Genomic DNA, 21,886 nt, shown 5'->3' with positions numbered 1-21,886 from the left:
AGAATAACAGGCTGATATCGCATCAGAAAGTGCTTTTTGAAATATAGTAGAAGGCTATCCTTCCATGCCAGATGAATAGCTCAAGTTTGGAGTAGTACCATTTTCTTTCAATATTAATACATTGATATTTACGCTGATCTAACTTAGTTATTTATATCCAAATGTAGCATTTCTTGTATCATTGTATGGTCTGGATATAGTAGGTTTTCCAGACGATTTAGCAGTGTGGGCCTATCAGCTGAACCCAGCTTTTTTTTTGTACATATCATGTTCAACTTAGCCTATAAGGACTTTGACTTGCCCCATTAGATGTATGCTTAATGCGACACATGATCACTGCAAAAGACAAAAAAAAGAAATGAGAAAATTATATAATGTAACAGGTTGTAGACAACCTCTATGTAGGCCTATTATGCTTTAGGTATGTGTAACCAAGATACTTCAAACTAGTGGCAGAAAGCTATAGTAGGCCTATTCTAAAATTTCACTTTCCTAACATTCAGTTGCATTTCATGCTTCTAGAGGTTCATTGAAAAGACAATGGGAGTCTTTAATTCCTTAATGGAAATCAGGTGCTTCCCCGGACCACAGGACTGCATCAGGCGGCTAGTTGTAACGAGAGTGTGTTTGTCAGTCCTTCACATGACTAATTTGAAGATGATTCTTTGCTTGTAAAAACATGCTTCAAAAAGTGGCAAATTGTTGCATACTGTCTCTTTAAGTCGTACTCCTTTTGCGTCTGTATGGCTCTCCATGGCGCTGTTCAGTTTCTAGTATGAGCGCCAGTGGTGTACATCACACCCGCGCAAGCGCAGTTTATTGTTTTGACTGAAGATGCCGTCGGTTTCGAAAACGGCGGCCAGTGCTTCTCCTCAAACCGAGAAACCAACCCACTACACGTAAGTTATGATAAGCGAATGGTCCATGGAAGTAAATAGACGATATTGGAAAACTGTATGTTTGCAATTATGAGGCTAGTATGTAAAATGACACGTGTAACCCTAATTTGGCAAACAATATCGCCCCACGCTATAAAACTGGGGCTTTCCTTTTGTAAATTCTTCCGAAGGTTAGATTATTAATCTACAAGCTATTAACCTCACCTATTGTGTTTACTATCCCGATTACGCCAGAGAGCCATTATGTCATTATAATCTTCTGCTCAATAACTTATGTTACCTACATCAACATTTTCCATGGACAAACTGGAGTAAGAGCAAGGCAACTGGAACAACAATCTGCTGGCCATAGCACCCTAGATCTGCCTTTGCTTAATAGTTTGTAGCACGAGTGCTAGCTATAGGCAACGTTAACTTTACATTAGTTTATAAGCCAACTAGACAGTGATTGGCTGACTTGTCCTGTGGGTAGCAAACTTGTCTTGCCAAGTAGCTAACGTTTGGTTTTGAAATAGATATCAATTAAGATATGAATTTAGCTGTCTAATCAAACCTCGTTCGTCATCTACTTTTTTCCATTTTGGGAAACCACCTGTCTAAGAAGCGCCAACTATAAGGCCAATGAACCTTGGACATTAGCAACTTGTTGTCTAGTTAGCTGATGTAAGTTAACCAGATAGTATTAACCTGCCGGAAAAGTATTTTAACATAGTATTTAAACATAGCCACACGAGTTCCCTTTACAGTCGTTTTAACCTATCCATCATAGGCAACGTTTGCTATTTAGCTAGCCTTGTGATTTACCCTGGAAAATTGCAACATAAGAAAACCTTGCTAGGTAGCCATCTTACTTTAGCTTACCTCTTACTAACTAAAGGTATTTGTTGACAATAACAAATGTAATCAACAACTAATTGTGGTTGAAAGCATGGATATAGTAAATGTGGTGCCACCAGTAATATAATACGAATTGACGTTACCTTACATTTCTTGTAACCAGAACATCATTAACTCTCAGTTTGCCTGAAGCTTGGTGTATATCCCTGTAATATATCAGCTTACATTTGGGAAGATAATGTATTTCCATTTGAGGTACACCACTAACGAGAACCCTAGATAAATTCATTTTAAAGATGCAGTCTGTGATTCGGGAGAAAGGTTGTTGATATTTGAGCACAGCACCCCTCCTTTCTGTGTTTATAATGCAGTGTGTTGATTGTCTGGGATTATTTATGGCTGTATGGGATTAGAATAGCAGAATGCTCCTTTAATATAATAGTACGACATTTTGCAACCAGCTTTGGGTCAGACTGGTTCATGGCATGTTGGTTAAAGCTGTGGTTCCTGCTGCTCGTCTCAGCTCGGCTATTTTCTGATTATGTCAGAACAAATGTAACATAGCATTTTGCTCTACAATCTTTTCCCCTTTTCTCACTCAGCCTGGGCAATTGGACAATTATTCATATTGAACCATTTCATAACAAAGCTGTTTACAGTCTAGGAGTGAGGATATAGAAGAAAATCATGATACTAGTACTGTAGTGAACAATGAAGGCTGTACTTAATGGTCCTGTTTTCTGATGTGCACAGTAACCTCCCTATAGCTTGCCAGCCAAGGTAGGTCTCTTTATGGTTACAGTACCTTGTGCTAGTAAGCAAGTAGATAGTTAATTATGTTTTTACGGCCATCATTCACAGTCAACATTCTCTCTTTCATTGCAGATATTTAAAGGAATTTAGGACGGAGCAGTGCCCTCTTTTTTTGCAGCACAAATGCACACAGCACAGACCATATACATGTTTTCATTGGCATTTTTTCAACCAGCGAAGGAGGAGACCAATAAGGAGAAGAGATGGAACATTCAACTATAGTCCAGATGTATACTGCACCAAGTATGATGACACCACAGGCATTTGTCCTGATGGGGATGAGTGAGTATCGTAATGTTTCCATATGTATATTTTAACTATTCAGATTGTGTTTATTATGTGTGGTTTTTGTGGTGGCATGTCAAGATTCTCAAACTGAATCAGTTTCGTTGTTGGCAACATGCTACAGATCAATGCAAATCATTGCAAATGAGCTATGTACTGCAGAAAAGAACTACATTTTGTTACTTTTAAAAAGGCCTATATCGATGGCCTATCAGTCAGATCAAGCGAAAGAGATGGCCTACAGTGCATCTGGTGTGTTTATGCTTAATTTCGATAAAGCAAGCTGAATCAAGGCCCGCAAAATTTCTAAATCCCTGGTAGCCCTTGGGCAGGCATTCCTCCGATTTTGGTTGCTCGAAATGAATTGGACTAGCCCAAATAAAAAAGACAATGTTTTATGTAGAAACAAGCACAGACTGCAAGTCATCATAAATATCACTGTGCATCTTACTGAAGTTTGAGAAATCTAACTGAGCAAAATATCAATAACTCATTTTACAGTTACAGTAAATATATCACTTTGTTACTTTTGTAAAGGTGTGCATTTTGCACTTCAATTTGATATCAAATAAATCACCTGAAGTCTAAAGATATCTTTAGTTAAATATATCATGGAAAGATGCACACGTTGGTGAACAATAAATAACTAAATATCTGAAAGACAACAAATTAATCAGCAAACACTGCATGAAAAGTGGGATCATGCCCCAAAATCTCACTAATTCCCAGCACTTTACAGCATTGTTGCTGGTAGCTTTCATCAAGTCAGCATACTTGTTGCTATGGCACTTTTAAGATGTTGAAGTTGCTGGTATTAAAACTGATATTGTGCCTCCTAAATAAACTAGCTCAACAGGTTTCTGTCTGCCAACCCGATTTGCTAATAATGGAATACTCCTAGACTGCCGACATCTGTCATGCATTTCTTTCCTTTCAGATGGACTGAAGGATTTGACAACAATGTTTTGACAGCTCCGTATTTTTATTTATCGGAAAGAATACGTTGGATAGTCACAGTAGCCTAAGTAGGTTAGCTAATTCTTAAGCAAGTTGATTTCTCGTCTGAGATAATTCCCTATTCTTACAAGCAGTTTGGTTGCTTTCGGATATCGCAGAAAACAGATTTGTATTATACTATTTTACTACATGGTAGGTTATTAGTTACTTTTCCCGACACCAAGTAAACCTATGAGTACAGAGGTGTGGTATCAACTGAGTAGGCTCCCTGATACCGGTCCGATACCCAGTTACTTGTAGCCTATGTGTCGCAATCACACATGGAAGTAACGCAAGGAATGGGCTACAAATTTACACCAAACTGATGTAGGCCTTCTTTCCCTGTCAACCAGGGTGCTGCCAGCTCTGGGACTTAAGCCCCCCTAGCCCCCTCCTCATTGGATACCCTATCAATTGTGATGCCCTTTACTAGACGTCAGTGGCAGGCTGTGGTTTTTGTGGTTAGGCCTTCAATGACTATTTGTTTAGTGACCAAAAAGTTAGATAAAAAAATAAGTAAACTATTTTAGGGTTTAAACGTGCACTTTTAAAGCAATTTCAGGTGAAAATAATCACATCTTCCATCATATGCGAACCTGTCTGATACTCTATTTTTGCTCGAGCAAAGGGAGATGGTTTTAAACCTAAATCAGATTTGCATAGCACAGCTACCAAGCAAGCTGCTAGCCAGTCAAGTTAATGTTATCCCATGGCAAGTCTGTGTGTAAATATCTGCTATTATGTAGCCTTTACAACACCTCAGTAAATTTTTAGTTAATAGATCCGACATTTGACACTGTTGTTTTGGTTTTTAATAAGTAAACGACCAATTAAAGAAGCTAGCCAGCCCTTGCTAGGGAGCTAATTAGGCCCAACAACGGCACCTTAATTTGTGTCAAGAAATATGCTCAAACCTAGCCTTATAGACACAAACTTTCATCAAAAGTCAGTAAAGAAATTAACATTTCCACTAATTATTTATCAGGTTAGTGGTTCGACTTCAAAGCTACATAAAATGCCCAGTCACTAACATTAAGCCCGTAACTCACCCTTGCATTCTAGCAAACCAAGGTACAAGATACTCTGATTGTGTTCTGAAAAGTCTGTGAGATTCTGTCATTGAAACATTTCAATGCACTACATGCTTTTAAAACAGTGTTTGCCTACACACCAACAGCTATTTGTATAACACTGGTAAACAAGTAGTCCATATATAGTAGTTTGTTACGGATATGTTTTTGCTATGCTGTTTATTAAAGTAATGAACCTTTGAACTCTGTGGCACATTGTTTCCCTGTAATAATATTGCTGTCATTTTCATTTATCTATATAAAACATGCACACGCATGAATTTGTGTTGCAAGAATACATCAACAGATAGCCCTCAAGCCTTCATGCGTGTATTATTTAACTAAAATCAGCTGTGCTGTTGAAACACAAAGGATGAAAATAGTTATGGTTTGTAGCGGATGGTTTAGTCGACCGATAAAACCAATTTGAAAAACAACCACAAGACAACAAAATGCTTTTAACAGTGTTGTATTACATCATAGTGGTTAACAATAATAATACTGTAAATATTGTAGGACTTTAAACACTTTGTGATACTCTTTGAACGTACCATGGCATGTCGAATGGCACACTTGGTTGGTCATTTCACAACCAATGTATATGTCTCAACATTATCTGTAAATGCACAAAACATGATCCACAAATATGCAATAAATATATAAGTAATCATCAACAGTATATCATATAACCCCATTTTAAAATACCAGTCCAGTTTAGCTCTGCTTTGTGCGTCTGTGTTAGGGATGCAACGGTACATAGTGTTATTATTAGAGACAGAAACAAGGCCTTTTCAACCATTTTTCAGAATAGAAAGTTTTCACATGTACTGAACTGTGGGCCCACTCTACTGTTGCATCCCTAGTGTGTGTGCACATTTGGGAAACATTTGATAGTCTATAAAGTGACAGAATTACTAACAGATCAAATCAATGCAGAGCAATCTGAATAAGAATTTGATCAAATCGAGCATGTTCAGTTACATGTACAGTTTTACAGTTGCATGGTAGTAGCAAAGACATTTTAGTGGCAGGCTAACTTCAGTGATGCAGTTATGTAGTTCCATGGTGAGTTTCTGTCACATCATCAACTAAAGAGTGCAGTTCTCCGCCAAGGCCAAATGCGTATCTCACAATGTTAGTGAAAGTGAAACCAAAGTCGTGGATCTGCCCTGTGATTTGGATCCGGTCCAAAATGTAATGGGGTCTTCCTTGGGGCATGCTACACCACCTTTCCACCAAGTGTCATGAAAATCGGGCCAGTAGTCTTTGTGTAATCCTTTGTGTAACAGTCTATTGATTGTCCATTTAAATGACTATGCTAGGTTAGCTATATGTTTGCCCAGTTATTATATTGAAGTTACTAGTCATTCGGGGGAAAAGCGATTTCTGATATTTGTTGAGCCAGGCTGAAGAGTTTCTGGGTGAACCGGGTTGAAACAGTTGTAGCTCTGATGTTGAATGTCATCATTGCTGTGCAGTACAGGTCGGAGGAACCATTTGCTCCTTTTGTTCAGCTTGCATTGTTGTTGTCTTTGGAATAACTTCCTCTGCTCGTTCCTGTTGTTAAGTTAGCTAGCAGACTTTCTGCTGCAGCCGCTAGCTCTAAACTTGTTTACTCTCAATTAGCAGTGTGTTGTCTTGGCTTACGAGAAATCTTAGGCAGTCGCTACTGTAAGAAAGAGAGTTAGGTGTGTCTGCCTTGAGCAGACCATACGGTAAAGGAGGACCTTACGTCAGAGAGCTTGAGTGACAGCTCTCCTGAGAGAACAAGGAGAAAGACAAAGTAGCAGCTCCCTTGCGAGAGCGGGGAGAAAGAGAGAGTTAACTCTAGGTGATTTTGAGTCTTGTTCACCAAATCAGGGGTTGTAGTTCAGGTGACATCAGGCTACAGTTACAGTGATTGATTGGAGGAGAGGTGTTGACTGTTTACGTAAGTTTCGGTTTAAATCACACAATGAACGATTTCAAAGTGTACCACCAACAACTCATTTATCCAGTGACTGTAGAAAACATTGCATTCACCTACCTTCTGGACTGTGCTACTCACAACCCCCCGGCTACATCAACCATGTACTGGAACACACGTAGCCCAAAATACAATAGACATGTCTACTGCAGTGTGTGTAGAGGTAAAATTATGAACTTCAAGACAGCAAAGGTAGCCTGACGATGTCATACTCATAATTCTAGTCAGAATATGAGTCTGAGACCGCTCCGTTGGGCTGTGATTATGGGGCGTGTTTCAACCGAACTAGGAAAAAAAAGGCCTCTTCGCTCAATTGGATAGGCCTACAACCAATCAGAGCAACGTAGTATGACCATAACGTAGACCATGGGGCCAGCTGATACATTAAACTTTTACCGGATCCCGTAGGAAGGACGGCAAAAACATCTTTTCGATCGACAAATGCCTTGATCGCGTTTCTCTGTTCCTCTTTCAAAATGAATGTGCTGTCAATGTCTTCTAAAACAGACTCGAATTTCCACATTTCAGCTCTCCAACGGCAGCCATGTTTGTTGAAAACGAATTCACCCCAAAAGCTCTTTGGTGACGTGGTTGATTACGTTAGGGTTGATCATCTGTCCATCATCGTATAAAGCCCGCCCTGACAATTTGATTGGTCTATATCTCCTCACAGATTTTTGTGAGGAGATAATTTCTCCCCAACGGAGCGACACCAGACCGAACTTCCCGACCAAATAATTTGTGGGCGTGGCTAAGTTCGTCTGGCATCCAGGCTACAGCAAAGGGAGACGTTAAGCCCAAATCATTTTTGAATTTGCTAGGCCGTTCATTGAAGTCATGTCACATGTCAACTCTGTTCAAGTAGCACACTGTTTCCCTGTAATAATATTGCTTGTCGTTTCCATCTATCTATCAGAACATGCACATGGGGCACATAGGTGCAACCATATGAACAACAACCAAATACATGGCATTACAAAACGCATGAGATAGGGAGGTATTACATAAATAAAAACAAATAAGATGGGATAACAACCCACTAGATAAGAAGGTATAGGGAAATAAGAAAAAAGGTACTTTGTTTTTATAAAAAAGGGGGGAATAATAACAAAAATACTGATTTTAGAATAAGGGAGTACCTGTTAACCACACATTTTAAGCCTAAAACAAAAGATATGCTGTTGTCTGTTATTTAATTTAGAATTTGTTCTAAATACAATGAAGAGACCTTTGCTTGATGATCTAAGGGATTCGACTGGTGTGTATTCAGTGAGCATGTCCGCAACGTAGGAAAGAGCCAAGCCATTCAAAGAGTTAAAAACAATAATAAGAGAAGAGAAGTTGAGATGGGGTGATGTGTTCAAATCTTTTGGTTTTAGTTAATACTCTGGCTGCATTCCAGATAAGCTGGAGTTTATTTAACACCTGCTTTTGTCAGTCAAGTAAAAAGTGCAATAAAATAATCTAGTCTCCTGGAAATAAAAGCATGAACCAGCTTTTGGCATGCTCTCAAGATTTTACTGGCGGGGGTTAACAGTGAGTGAATCTGGTGCCTTGGGGCCTACTAAAATAATCTATGTTTTGTCCTCATTTAGCTATTAAAAACATATCAGGCCATTCAGATTTTAATATCATATTTCCCCGACTATTAACCATACCGTATATAAACTACAATACAGTGTTTTATGTCATTTTATTTAAAAAAAAAAAAACGGTGTATTGACCGCACCCTAGTATTAACAGCAGGTTATTGAACGTTACATCATGCCATGTGGTGTGTGACTGAGTGTGAATGAAAATGTGTTATCTATCTGATTTTCAGATGTGTATGAGGAAGAGACCCATTCACGCTGTAACGAGTTACTGTGCGCCTTACTAACTACCAGATGGAAAAAAAATGCATTCCCATGTATAGGACACACCAGAGTTTTACCCACAAGGCTGCAGACATTTTGCAAAATCAATGTACAAATGTAATAGTTAATAGCCGGGAAATTATGGTATCAGCAATGTATTGGATTCACTGGGTAAAACAGATATGTATAACTGTCATCAGCACATGATGAAATGTAATGTGAAATGTTGTGTATTGCAGAATGATGGACCCAATTGGGTGCATATACAAATTAAACAGCAGTGGGCCAACAATTGACCCCTGAGAGACTTCATATGAAATGTCGATTGTGATTTTAAAGTTGGCAATAGAAACAGAGAAATATCTTCCAGTAAGATAAGAAGTAAAAAGAGAGCCATCCTCTCAGGCCTGAACAGTGCTGAGCCAGAATTATATGGTCAACTGTATCAAAGGCTACACTAAGGTCAAGAAGTACCAGAATAGAGACTCATTTTAAGATCATTAACAATTCAGGGCAGGCCAGGGTAGTTTCTGTACTGTGGTTAGCTCTAAAACCAAACTGGTGAACATCAAACAAATAGTTTTCTTAGACAGATACAGTACTGTGCAAAAGTTTTAGGCAGGTGTGAAAAATGCTGTAAATCATCGAGTCTGTCTGGGATTACATGAAGATTAGTGCATACAATTATCTGAGGTAAATAGCTGTGACACCGCAGTGTACAAATTGGTCATGCAATATGACAGTGCATTTTGCAACTGGCACTTACATTTGCATTATTTTGATGCAAAGGTAAAAGTGAAAAAAATGCTGTAAGTCATCGAGTCTGTCTGGGATTACATGAAGAGACAGAAGGATTTGAGGAACCCTAAATCCACAGAAGATCTATGGTTAGTTCTCCAAGATGTTTAGAACAACCTACCAGCCGAGTTCCTTCAAAAACTGTGTGCAAGTGTACCTAGAAGAATTGATGCTGTTTTGAAGGCAAAGGGTGGTCACACCAAATATTGATTTGATTTAGATTTATCTTCTGTTCATTTACTGCATTTTATTAATTGATGAAAATAAACTGTTAACACTTCCATTTTTGAAAGCATTCTTAGTTTACAGCATTTTTTTCACACCTGCCTAAAACTTTTGCACAGTACTGTACATATGTACAACCTTTTCAAATACTGACTGTGATTTCTGTGTCATATTGCCTTTATACTACCGTTCTACTACCATCTAATTGAGTTTGATGACACCAGATTTTGATTTCTGTCGTTTGATTTAGATTATTTATTCTCCGCTTCGAAAAATAGTTCCAACTGAAGTTTCAGCATCAAGCGTGGCCAAGCAATGCATATTGTCATTCTGCAGCCAAGTTGAGTCAGGGAGGATATTTGCTTCCTTTCCTGACTCGAAAACTGAAAAATGTAATGTTCTAGAATTGCTGCCTGACATTCTTACGTCTCGCTTTGAATTAAAAGAAAGTTGATGTCGTACAATTCATCGGTTAAAATATATCAAAAGCAGAGTGATTGCTAGCGGTGAAGAGTCTGAGTGGGTTTGTGCCAGGATATCCACACTCGTGCAGTGCCTCTAGTCCCGTCAGAAATTAATAAATGGGTTGACCTGATCTAACTATGTCAATAGTAATAATAATAATTATTATTATTTATTCAACAATGTTACGTTTCATCATGAATAATACATTTCAGGGGCACCTGCTGTTGAATGCATATTAGGGAAACACTGATTTCTGCAGCCTGCTGCCATATGTAGACCTACAGTAGCCTATGATAAAGCTTTATGTGTTGTGTGCTTCATGAGTTGATGGAGAAGTTGATGAATTTAAAAATCATTCTACACTTGAACATGTCAAATTCTTCCGTTTTATGCAACTGGCTTAACACTCCTCAGACCGTAATGACCATCACCATAATTGTATCATCAAATCAAATATTGTACGTGTTATAAATGATGATGCTTTCTAAACTTTTGAACCCTCCTTTTTTGCAGCTGCCCATACTTACACAGAACTACTGGTGACACAGAGCGCAAGTACCATCTGCGCTACTATAAAACTGGCAGTTGCATCCATGAGACAGACAGTCGTGGCCACTGCATGAAAAATGGTCTGCACTGTGCCTTCGCCCATGGCCCTCACGATCTGCGGCCACCCGTCTATGACATCAGGTAATTATAGTTCTGAAGTAGGAGCATTTAAACAAGACTCAGATGCCTACGTGTATGACATTATGTAAATATTTAACATAATTTACATGTAATTACAAGGTCACTCAAGATCTTATCACTTTCCAGAATGACAGGATCAGTCCATAAGAGTCATATAATACTATATTTTTAAAGCCCCATTATGCGAAAATTGGTCATTTTTGCAACTGAGCTCCCCTAAAGTTGCAGAGTGTAGTTTACTTTTACACCACTGTCGTAAATACAAATCACGCTTTGGGACCCCCTAATGGACAGTGGTACACGTGTATTTGTTGACAAGCTGAAAGATATGGAACCGACAAAGACAACGCCAGAAGCCAAAGAAGCATGTCGACTGACAAGGTAGAGTAATATTACAAGATTTTACACAAATATGACTACATAGTTGTATTTATTGTGACATCGGAGACGAACGATTCCATAACCAAAAGAATGAGACATTTTAGTTTTGCTGAAGGACTGTCCGCGTTTTCAGCCTGAATATGAAGTATGTGTAATCTAATACAATGTTGTTGACGACGTGATAAAGGCACACCAACATTATCTAAAAAATGGTAGAGGGTAGCGCTCTAATGGGGGCGGGACATATTGTAAATTGTCCAATGGCAGTTGCATATTTTGATGAGAATGCGCCCTTAACAAATTGAGCCACTGGAATAGATAGATTCAAGATGAGATTCAACTTTATTGTCATTGCACAGAGTACAAGTACTGAGACAACGAAATGCATTTTAGCATCTAACCGGACCGCAACAGGGCAGCTGCCATACCTTATTGAGATGCAGTTGGTAAGGATGCTTTCGATGGTGCAGCAGTAGAAGTTCACCAGAATCTGAGGAGACAGATGGGCCTTCTTCAGTCTCCTCAGGAAGTAGAGACGCTGGTGTGCCTTCTTGATCAGGGTTGAGGTGTTGAGGGTCCAAGATAGGTCCTCAGAGATGTGGACTGCCAGGAACTTAAAGCTGGCGAAACGCTCAGCCTCTGTCCCGTTGATACGGATGGGGTCTATGTGTGCCACCTTTAGTCTTCCTTAAGTCCACAATGAGCTCTTTGGTCTTCTTGATGTTGAGAGCCAGGTTGTTTTCGGCGCACCACTCCGCCAGGTGCTGGACCTCTTCCCTGTAGGTCGACTCATCGTTGTTCGCTGATGAGGCCAACCACCGTTGTGTCGTCTGCAAACTTGACAATGGCATTAGAACCATGTACAGGTGTGTAGTCGTAGGTAAAGAGGGAGTAGAGGAGAGGACTCAGCACACAGCCCTGTGGGACGCCGGTGTTCAGTATGAGGGTTGAGGTGGTGTGGTTCTCTAACTTAACAGACTGGGGTCTGTTGGTTTAGAAGTCCAGTATCCAGTTGCAGAAGGAAGTGTTGATGCCCAGGTCAGTGAGTTTGGTGATCAGTTTGGAGGGGACGATGGGGTTGAAAGCTGAACTGAAATCTATGAACAGCATTCTCACATAGGTGTTGTTGTTGTCCAGGTGGGAAAGGGCGGAGTGTAGTGCCGTGGAGATAGCATCCTCCATACTCCTATTCTGGCAGTAGGCGAATTGTAGGGGGTCCAGTGTGGGTGGTTAACAGGTTTTGAGGTGAGCCAGCACCAGCCTCTCAAAGCACTTCCTGATGGTGGGGGTGAGTGCAACAGACTTGTAACAAATAGGCAGATAGCAACTAATTTGCAACATCTGGAGAGACGCTGAGCCTCGCGTTGTGCACAAGCCGCCATCTTGGTCATCGAATCATAGGATCGAATAGGCACAAGAAACAGTTTACATCACTATTAGATAGCGTAAGCTATCATAAGCATAACTAATATAACAACTGCCCAACCAGAACAATAGTGCACAACTAGCTGGTGACAGCTGCCACATGTGCTGCATGTTGTACTCGGGATCCGTTAAGGTGCTCTCAGTACAACATGCGCTGTCTGTACCTCACAATTTCGGCCCAACCATAGAACCTGAGCAGTAGGATACAACATCAGCAAAGCTGCCTTTGTGAGCATTTTACTGGGGTTTTCAAGCAGGCACCTTCCTTCATAAGTGTTTATTTTAATTAGACCCACGGCTATTCCAGGGCCCTGTTCGTCGTAAGGGCTGAAGAATACAAGACCATAATCATGGCAAAATTCAACACCGCCACCGCTGTGAGAGCAAGGTGTGTTGGGATGTTTATAGGGTGATATCTATGTAACAATACCTGACGGCAAGTTTGAACTGGTAAAGAGGATTCTTCTACCGGTTTGAAACTGCATGTTCGAATCCCCTCACCTCCTTCCTCAGTGTAGTTTTGAATATAAGCGTCTGTTAAATGACTAAATGTAAATGTATTAATAACAAATGCAATAAATTGAAGCAGTGAAAATAAATTGTGTGTATTTCCCTCTATTCTTATCATGAGTCCACCTTAATCATTTTCTACAATAATGATATGCTATGGTGTACTAATAACACTCATATAATTAGGAGTGCTTTGTTCTCCGCATCACCGACACTACAAAAATGTACCACTCGCAAAAAAGCGCAAGACAATCAATGTTCGACTGTGGTGTTTGCAATAAATGACTCGAGAAGGTCTTGTAAATTAATTATTCCTTGTCGGCTGAATCGGTAGCGCTCATACAAGAACTCATGATGGAATACGCTAATCTAACTATCTAATATCAGTCCTTGGTCAATGGGATCCCTCCTTTTTCCGGGGGTGTGGCAAGCTTATCCAGCTACACTTAAGTTAGCCTGCGCTGGAGCAGGTTAGTGTTAATTGATGTTACTATGGTGATTTATCGAAAGTTGCTTCCACGAACCAAAAAGAGGGGCGTTTTTGATCTTAGCCTGAAAATTTGCTCACTTAACCGCTTAGCGAGCTACGACGAATACCCCCCTGAAGACTCAACAGTGGTGTAATTTTTACTTTAGGTTATTTTTTTTTTTTAATACTTAATTTCTGAGTTGTTTAATGTGTTTTGTTTATTTATTTTGTCTTGTTTTGTTATGGTTTGTTTATTTATTGTTCATCTGTATTATGTACCCTCAATCAGGGCATTGCTGCAAAAGTGCTCAGTCAATTCTCCCTGAATAAATAATGATGATGATGATAATACTCAAGAACACATGCCTGCGCAACCACTATGACAACCTAGCAACACCCTAGTAACCACTCAGACTACCTAGCACCTTCCTTCATAAGTGTTTCTAGGCTCAACAGTGGTGTCTGATGTTTAAGATCCCCCCCCACCCCACAATAGACAACAACAGATACACCTGAAGAGAGACCTGGACAAGATTTCACATATCTCGGTGTTAGTTCAGGTTAATTCACGACTCCAAGTAGTCTGCGAGCACCTCAGCCACAACCACTGGCTTACTTTTTCAGCAGCCTCAGACAACTGTATTTGAGTGACTGTCCTTGACAACCAAAATCCAATAGAAGTGTTGTGGTTGACACCTGTCTTCACTGGTCTTGTGTGTGCTTGCCAACCTCATTCCCTCACTTTCGCTACCAGTTACGCTACTCTAGCGTCCTCCTCTCAAAGGCTTCCTCAGTTGCATTTTCAAAGGGAACTTTTACTTTTAACTTAAAGTAAAACAGTACACTCTCACTCTGCTATAAACCAGACATGGTGTTGTATTCTGTCACAACAATACACTGTGGAACTTCAAGTTGTCTTTCGACATCAGCCAGCAATCTCCAATTCCACACTTTGCCCCATTAACCAGTACTGTTTGTACATTCCTGGTGTCCACTTTTCTTCCCCTCGCAGAAAAAAAAATTCTTCTGTCCCTGCCATTCACTGGCAAAAAGTTAACATCAATTTTCATTTTCAAACATGCAAAATGAAGATTTTAAAACCAGATTATGCCTCCATGTGTGGCAACCCTGGGTCAGGGAAGTTTTTCAACCAGACAGAATGATCCAACACCCAAACACATCTTGCAGCTCCCGTCTTCGGATAGCGTCCATAGCCCAAGGTTCTCTCCAGCTGATCTTCCTCATGCCAGTTCATCCATTGCCCTGGCTTTGCTTGAAAAGCTGCTGTCTCATCTAGTTCCCTCTTTTTGCTCGTGAACAGAGCAAGTTACCATCAGCTACAAAAGACAGGTCTCTTTTAGCTGGGAGCAACACTTTAAAGGAACTGTATGTAGCAATTTTCCACTTTGATATATTTTTTAGGCAACTAGTTTTGGTATCGTTGACATTCGTTATGGTCATGTCGTCAGTGTGTTACTCTTCTTGTTCTCACGAGCTCTCATTGCTGTGCACTTTGTAGTTCTGTAGTGAAAATATAAGAAAAGCAAACACAGCATAACATCTATATTGGCAAAAGGCTCTTGTCTTTTAGGTCATTAGCTCACTGGTTTTACACAAAAACTTCTTACTGCTGCTGTAATGTGCCAAAATATTTTATTTGCAGTCACATTACCTGCTAATTTTCCTGTATGTTTAATGAAAGTCATGTTTTATGGCTAGCTAGTCGTTTATCTGCTAAGATTTGTTTGAAATTGAGCTTGAGAAATAAAAGCAATGAATGTGTCTTGTCAGTGCGACGTGTGTTTGTCATGATTGCCGTAATTGTAAAGAAGGTCAAGAGTAATATGCCATCAGGGCGGTTGGATTTTCCCAGAGAGAGATCTGGGACTTATTTGACTCAAGAGTTTAATCTGAATGCTGTCATATGGACCTATACATATTTGTGCACTAACGTGTACAGGTCCAAAACTGATACATTTGTTGGATACAAAACCGTCACTGTTTTCACAAACTTCACAAATTTCACTAATTCAATATCTTTGTCCTCAGATAGAGTAAATGTCAATGAATGTGTTGAGAGAAATGGAGAACTTACCTGAATGTATTCAATGTGTTCACAGAGAGATCCAGGCACAAGAGGCCCTGCAGAACGGGCAACTGGGTTCTGGAGACGGGATCCCTGACCTGCAGCCAGGAGTCCTGGCCAGCCAGGCGATGATAGAGAAGACCCTCAGTGAAGAACCTCGTTGGCAGGGTGAGGGTTTTTGATTCTGATTCAAATTCAAACAGATTGTGTTCATAGGTGTGTTCTTACTGAATGCAGTGATCCTTTGCTTGTTCTCCCTCAAGTGTAATCTTGTAATAACACAGTGCTAAACTCATAGGTCACCAAATCAATACATGGCCAATAAATGGAAACAAAAAGTTTTTAGACTTGTGCCTGAGACATATTGCCAATGGCATAAAGGCAGCAACCTGATGAAATCAAGATGGACAGGTTTAACAGACATAGCTGGTGTGCAGCCTTTAGTCTGTCTATTTATGGTGACTTGTTCATGAGTTTGTTATGCTTGAACAATTTCAAAATACTCTCTCAAAGTAGATAACTGATTATATTAAGGATTGGAGGGTATGCAGTAAGTAAAGCAGGCGTCCTGGCTGATATGCACTGTTTGACACACAAAACCCCCCTTAGCCAGGGCTGTACCTTGTTACTCCACATTATGTAATAATGCTGCAACTCTCTAAAATGTCATAAAATGTCACGTTATTATGTAATAATTAGCGCATTTTGAAACATGATGTATTTTGTAATAAAGCTTATATAATAATAATAATAATAATAATAATAATAATAATACATCACATTTATATAGCACTTTTCACAGTTCACAAAGACGCAATATGCAATAGAAATGTTTCCATTTTGTATATTGCATCCCTTTACATAAACCTCTAACATTACCTTATTGTACTAAAGTAACAGCCTACAACCAATCAAGATTATTGACAAAGCAATTGCACTACTAGACGAGATGAATCCTTTAAATCATTGAATCCCTCTTGCTTCTCTTCGTATTCTGGTTAGAGCTGGTGTGTGGTGAAGAATGGACACCTTTTTAAGACATCTTCAGTTTCTTGCTAGTCTCTTCTTTGGAATAGCCTTTTGATACTAGTCTCTAAACTGCCGTTACTAATTCTAAATGGATGGTCGCTATGGCCAAGCCCCGTTGTTAGTTCCGTATCTCTTGTTGCCAAGTCAGCATATTCCAGTCTGCTGTGACCTTAGCTTTGTTAAATCAGTGCAGTGTAACTAGCTATTTCAGATATGTAACATGTTTTCACTCTTTGTACTTCCATCTGTTCACTAATTTGTAACTCTGTTATGAAGTGACGGTTCATTTAAACTCCAGAACAAACGTAACAAATTAATATGTTCAACATTCTGGAACTACGCACTTTTGTGCTTTTGGCATGCTGTGATATGTTTTTAAATTTAAACAACTTTAAACCATGGTTCCAAAGTCAAAGGTCTTGGGATATGCTATACGCATAAAATCTCTCAATCACTCCGTTCATATGAACAAATAAATGGCCATTTAACATTGATGTCATCGTAGTATCAGAGGGAGGGCTAATGCCCTTGACGCATGCATATGCAGAGGGGCTTATAAAACCCCTCTCCATCCTAACACGTAACCTTTTCATAAGTCAAAGTCAAAATTCAAAGTAGCTTTATTGTCAATTTCTTTACATGTCAAGACATACAAAGGAATCGATAGGACGTTTCCCACTCTCCCACGGTGAAACATATAAAAGTGCACAGGCACAACAGATAAGACATTTCCTAATACTAAGTAAACAAAGATTCACCTACAGTGGTTATAAATATTATATATATAAATACTATAACGACTATATATATAAATACTATAAATACGTAATACAATTTTAAACGTAATACAAGTGATAAAATTGCAGAGTCCTGAGTGATATTTAGGGGGGGGCGGGGGGATTTCAGCTTCCTGTCAGACTGGAGGATATGGCTGGGGGGAGTGGGGGGAGAGAATTTAGCTTCTTGACAGCTTGGTGTATGAAGCCATTTCTGAGTCTGGTGGTGCGGCAACGGAGGCTCTTATACCTTCTTCCAGAGGGTAGGAGGCTGAACAGACTATGTCCGAGGTGGCTGGTGTCATTCACAATCGAGGTAGCTTTCCGGGTGAGGCGGTGGTGTATATGTCTTGCAAGGAAGGGTGTGGGGCACCAATGATCTTACCAGCTGTGTTCACTATGCGTTGCATTGCTTTCTTGCTGTGTTCAGTGCAGCAACTGCCCCACACAGTGATGCAGCTGGACAGGATGCTTTCAATGGTGCCCCGGTAGAATGTGTTCAGGTTGGGTAATAATAAACAATAATTTATTTATTTATTTATTTTATTTTTTTCTTTAGATGGTACATTTTGCACACAGTGTTTAAAAAGTGCATGCCTTGTGTTTATTCTTACAATGACTTTGTTTAAATTACTTAAATGCACAGTGGCAAAGCCACTGATTTGTTGTTCTTGATTCTGTAATGAGCCGTTAAATACAAATTTTAAATGTGGGAAATAATATTTTACACTAAATGTATCTAATATTGTGTTGGTCATATTTAAATCATTCATTACAATTTGTTGGGAAAAAAATTTGGATAAAATAAAAAAATTGCATATTAAATCGCAATCGCAATATTTGGGGGAAAAAAATCGCAATTAGATTATTTTCCCAAATCGTTCAGCCCTACTCTCCACACTATTTGCGGTATACACTATATACCTACACATGCAAATGTAAATTATGACACAAATTACACTCCATAACCGTCCAAGTGTATTATACTGTATGGATAAGCACAGAGTTCACACTCGCACACACAGAAAACTAAGAAAGAAATACTCATGACTGGCCATGTAACACTACCAACTGCACACAGAAATGCAAGGTTTGTTCGTTGTTTATGAATATGTGGATTATTGCTATTCGCCATAACACCACTTACAAATATGTTACACAAAAAAAAAGTTGGCCTACTCAAAAAATAAAACAATAAAAATGTTACCCTATACAACACGCAACTCTCCTTGTGGAATTTATCCCCCTGACATCATTGTCACAGAAGCCAAATTAGACGGTTTTGTCTGGAACCAAGAATCACACACACGAGTGGATTACATCTCCTTTAATGGAATTCCATATCTACTACAATATACTTCCAAATGGCAGGGCTTGCCTCAAAATAAGGGAATTATACTTGGACCTTTGTGAAGTTTTGTTTACAGTGGAATTTCTCCTGCATGGTCTATCTCCCTCCTAGTCACGGGAAATTAAGTCTTTAGCATGTGAATAGCACAACTAATGAAGGGGTGGGTGTTTACACTGTCTACTGGTGAGCTAGTCAGCTTGACATTCTGATTTATTTATTTATTTATTTACATAAAAACACAATGAGACACATATCTACAAACATGTACAAGAACAACAACAACAACAACAAACCGTTGACAGGACACAACAAGGGATGGGGGAAGGCTGCAAGGATGACACCTTAAGACAGCAGACTATTACATAGACATGACATTAAGCAGAAATAAGTTAGTTACTATGAAACATGAAACAGGAGAGCCTACGAATACCCCAGCAGAGAAGCTGCGCACTCTATGCTCAGCAAGTCCTTATAGTCCCTCAGCCATGATTCTTTAGTGAAGCAAGCTGGTTTGCGTTCCTTCCAATTTAGGAGGATGAGTCTCTTTGTGGCCAAACAACCCATTGTCCAGAGCTGAACAGCAGTCCTTCCAACAACATTATCCGGCTTAAGGCCCAGTAGGCATATGTTGGGACCAACTGGAAGGTTTACATTTAAAGACTCAGACAAAAATGCTATTACCTCTGACCAGAGTGTTTTTACAGCTGGGCATTCCCAAAGCAGGTGTAATAATGTACCTCGCTTGCCACATTCATGCCAGCATAGATCTTGGTGTTTTTTGTCCATCTTGGATTTTGTGACAGGGGTGATGTATGCCCTATTAAGAATTTTGAATTGTATAATCCTTAATCTGACACATTTAGAAGAAAACAGCCGAAATTCATTGAAGCAGACAGAGAGGTATTCAAGTCATGCTGACCATCTGGACAGGAGAGTAGGCATTAGGGGCAGTCTTTAATATTTATGCATTATTATCTGAGACCACACCTGATGATAGACTTGCTTTTTTGATTCCGAACATGAAGCAGGCGTGGTTCCCTCTTTACATTTCTTACTAATAACAGATGCTAATTGAGCATAAGTTAGAAAGGATGAGTATGAAAGACCATATTGATTTTTGAGTTGTTGAAATGGAAGGGTTTGGTCTCTATATATCTGTCAAACTGTAATGTCCAGCTTGACATTCTGATTGACATTAAAAGACTGGGTGATCATCTCTGTCTTTTATCCTAATTGGTGATTTTATATTTCTTGTGTACCTCAAATGTCAGTAATAGGTCCTATTTTATTCTTGTTGTACTTATTGCCATTTGGCCAAATTTATTCAGGTAGAACTCTTTTCACTGCTATGCTGATGACACACAGTTGTATGTCTCCGCTAAACCAAATTATCTAGATATGATTTCTGCACTGTAATGCATTGCTGTCAAGCAGAAGTCAGAGACTCAATGTCATACAATTTAAACTCTAATAAAACAGATGTCCTCCTTATTGGCTCAGTAAACAACACCAACATACTTACACCTCTCTTTCAGTCCTTCTCAGCGTTGGTCAAACCCACCGTAAAAGAATTAAAAAGTATAAAAATGTTCATCATAACAAATCACATCATCATAACATTTCTAACAAATGTTTTAAAGACCTATTGTAACAAATGCAGAGACAGTGTGCATTCTTCTTACAATGTTCTGTTTATTTGTTCTCTTAATTTATGGCTGTGGTCTTTATATTGTTGTTGGCCTATTTGTAGTTGCTATGCATATCTTAAAAAGCACTTTAGTTGTACAGCACCTTTCAAGTGCTTACACAAAGTTTATTGTCATTATTATTATTTCGTTTTAGTTATACATTGGAAAAGATGTTAAATACCTTGTACTATTGTGGGACTTCCCACAGTGGCCAATCCTCTCACGGAACACACAAACTAACCAATATAACAACTGCCCAACCATAGATCCTGAGCAGCAGGAAACAACAACACACAACTGGCTGGTGACAGTCGCAAACATGTTCCGCACGTTGTACTTAGCATCTGGAAAGGCTCACTGTCACAGTGCAACATGTGTTGTATGTAGCCCGCAACAGCTCGTCGTCGTCGTTCGTCTTTCACAATTCAGACTGGGATGTCTGCATCCTCCAGCCACTTAGTGGTAGCATGGTCAAGAGCAAGGAGACCGTCTAGCCCATTGGGTGGCTTGAAGATTGGGCACTCCTGGAGGAGGGATAGTCTGCCGAGCGCCACACTTGCATGAGTCATTTTTACAAGCACCAACCATCTTGAGGAAGGACCGAGTCCTTCCCCATCCAGTGCAGACGCAGTTGAAGCGAGTCCAGGCCTTGCAGCTTAGGTAGTGGCCGCTTGGCTCTGTGGAGGGGGACTTGATGAACGTGTGCAGAGTGGTTTTTGAGCTACAAGACGTGGAGGGTCCACCTTGCCTGCGGAGCGCTGCAGCTTTGATAGCAAAGTGCGGGAGGGACCAGGCTATCCTCCTTGACTGCGTTCCCTGCCAGCTTTAGAACCTGATAATTGCGCCGGATGCTCGCAGGGAGAATTCCTGAGATTACGGGAAGCATTTCAGTTGGCATAGATTTCAGAGTCCCAGAGATGAGGCGCATAGCATCATTGAGGACCACGTCAACAGCCTTGGTGTGAGTACTGTGGGCCCAGACTGCAGCAGCATATTCAGGAGCAGAACATACCGGGGCGAGGGCCGAGGTTCAGAGGGTGATGAAATTTGTGTACTTCGCCAATATCGTTGATGCACGCCAGGGTAGTCCTCTCCATATATTTGTACGTGATGCAGAGTAGCGAGATTGGTCTGTAGCTCTTGGTTCATCAGCCGGTTTCTTGGGTTTCAGGATTTCAACCACTTTAGCGTGCCAACAGACAGCGGGGATGGAGAGGGTGTCCAAGCAGTTTGAAAGAAGTAGCCAGTCGAGAGCGCAGAATCCCATGTGA

General features: G+C 39.9%; 1 protein-coding gene and 1 long non-coding RNA gene across 2 annotated transcripts; both read left to right on the top strand.

Moving 5' to 3' along the window:
- Positions 1–789: 789 nt before the first annotated feature.
- unkl (unk like zinc finger) lies at positions 790–17,089 on the top strand. The gene is made up of 4 exons (XM_031573447.2): positions 790–899; positions 2,622–2,831; positions 10,724–10,900; positions 15,806–17,089. Exons 1-4 carry the CDS (start codon positions 835–837, stop codon positions 15,951–15,953), a joined length of 600 nt encoding a protein of 199 aa, XP_031429307.1. The 5' UTR covers positions 790–834; the 3' UTR covers positions 15,954–17,089.
- LOC116221827 lies at positions 2,841–7,881 on the top strand. Its single transcript, XR_004164299.1, has 2 exons — positions 2,841–7,058; positions 7,651–7,881. It is a non-coding gene; the product is annotated as an uncharacterized LOC116221827 (long non-coding RNA).
- Positions 17,090–21,886: the final 4,797 nt, after the last annotated feature.

Source organism: Clupea harengus, chromosome 1 (genome assembly GCF_900700415.2).
Source record: "Clupea harengus chromosome 1, Ch_v2.0.2, whole genome shotgun sequence".
In the NCBI taxonomy this organism is placed as follows: Eukaryota; Metazoa; Chordata; class Actinopteri; order Clupeiformes; family Clupeidae; genus Clupea; species Clupea harengus.
Note: the sequence above shows the minus strand (reverse complement) of the source record. Positions and strands in the feature narration are given on the sequence as shown.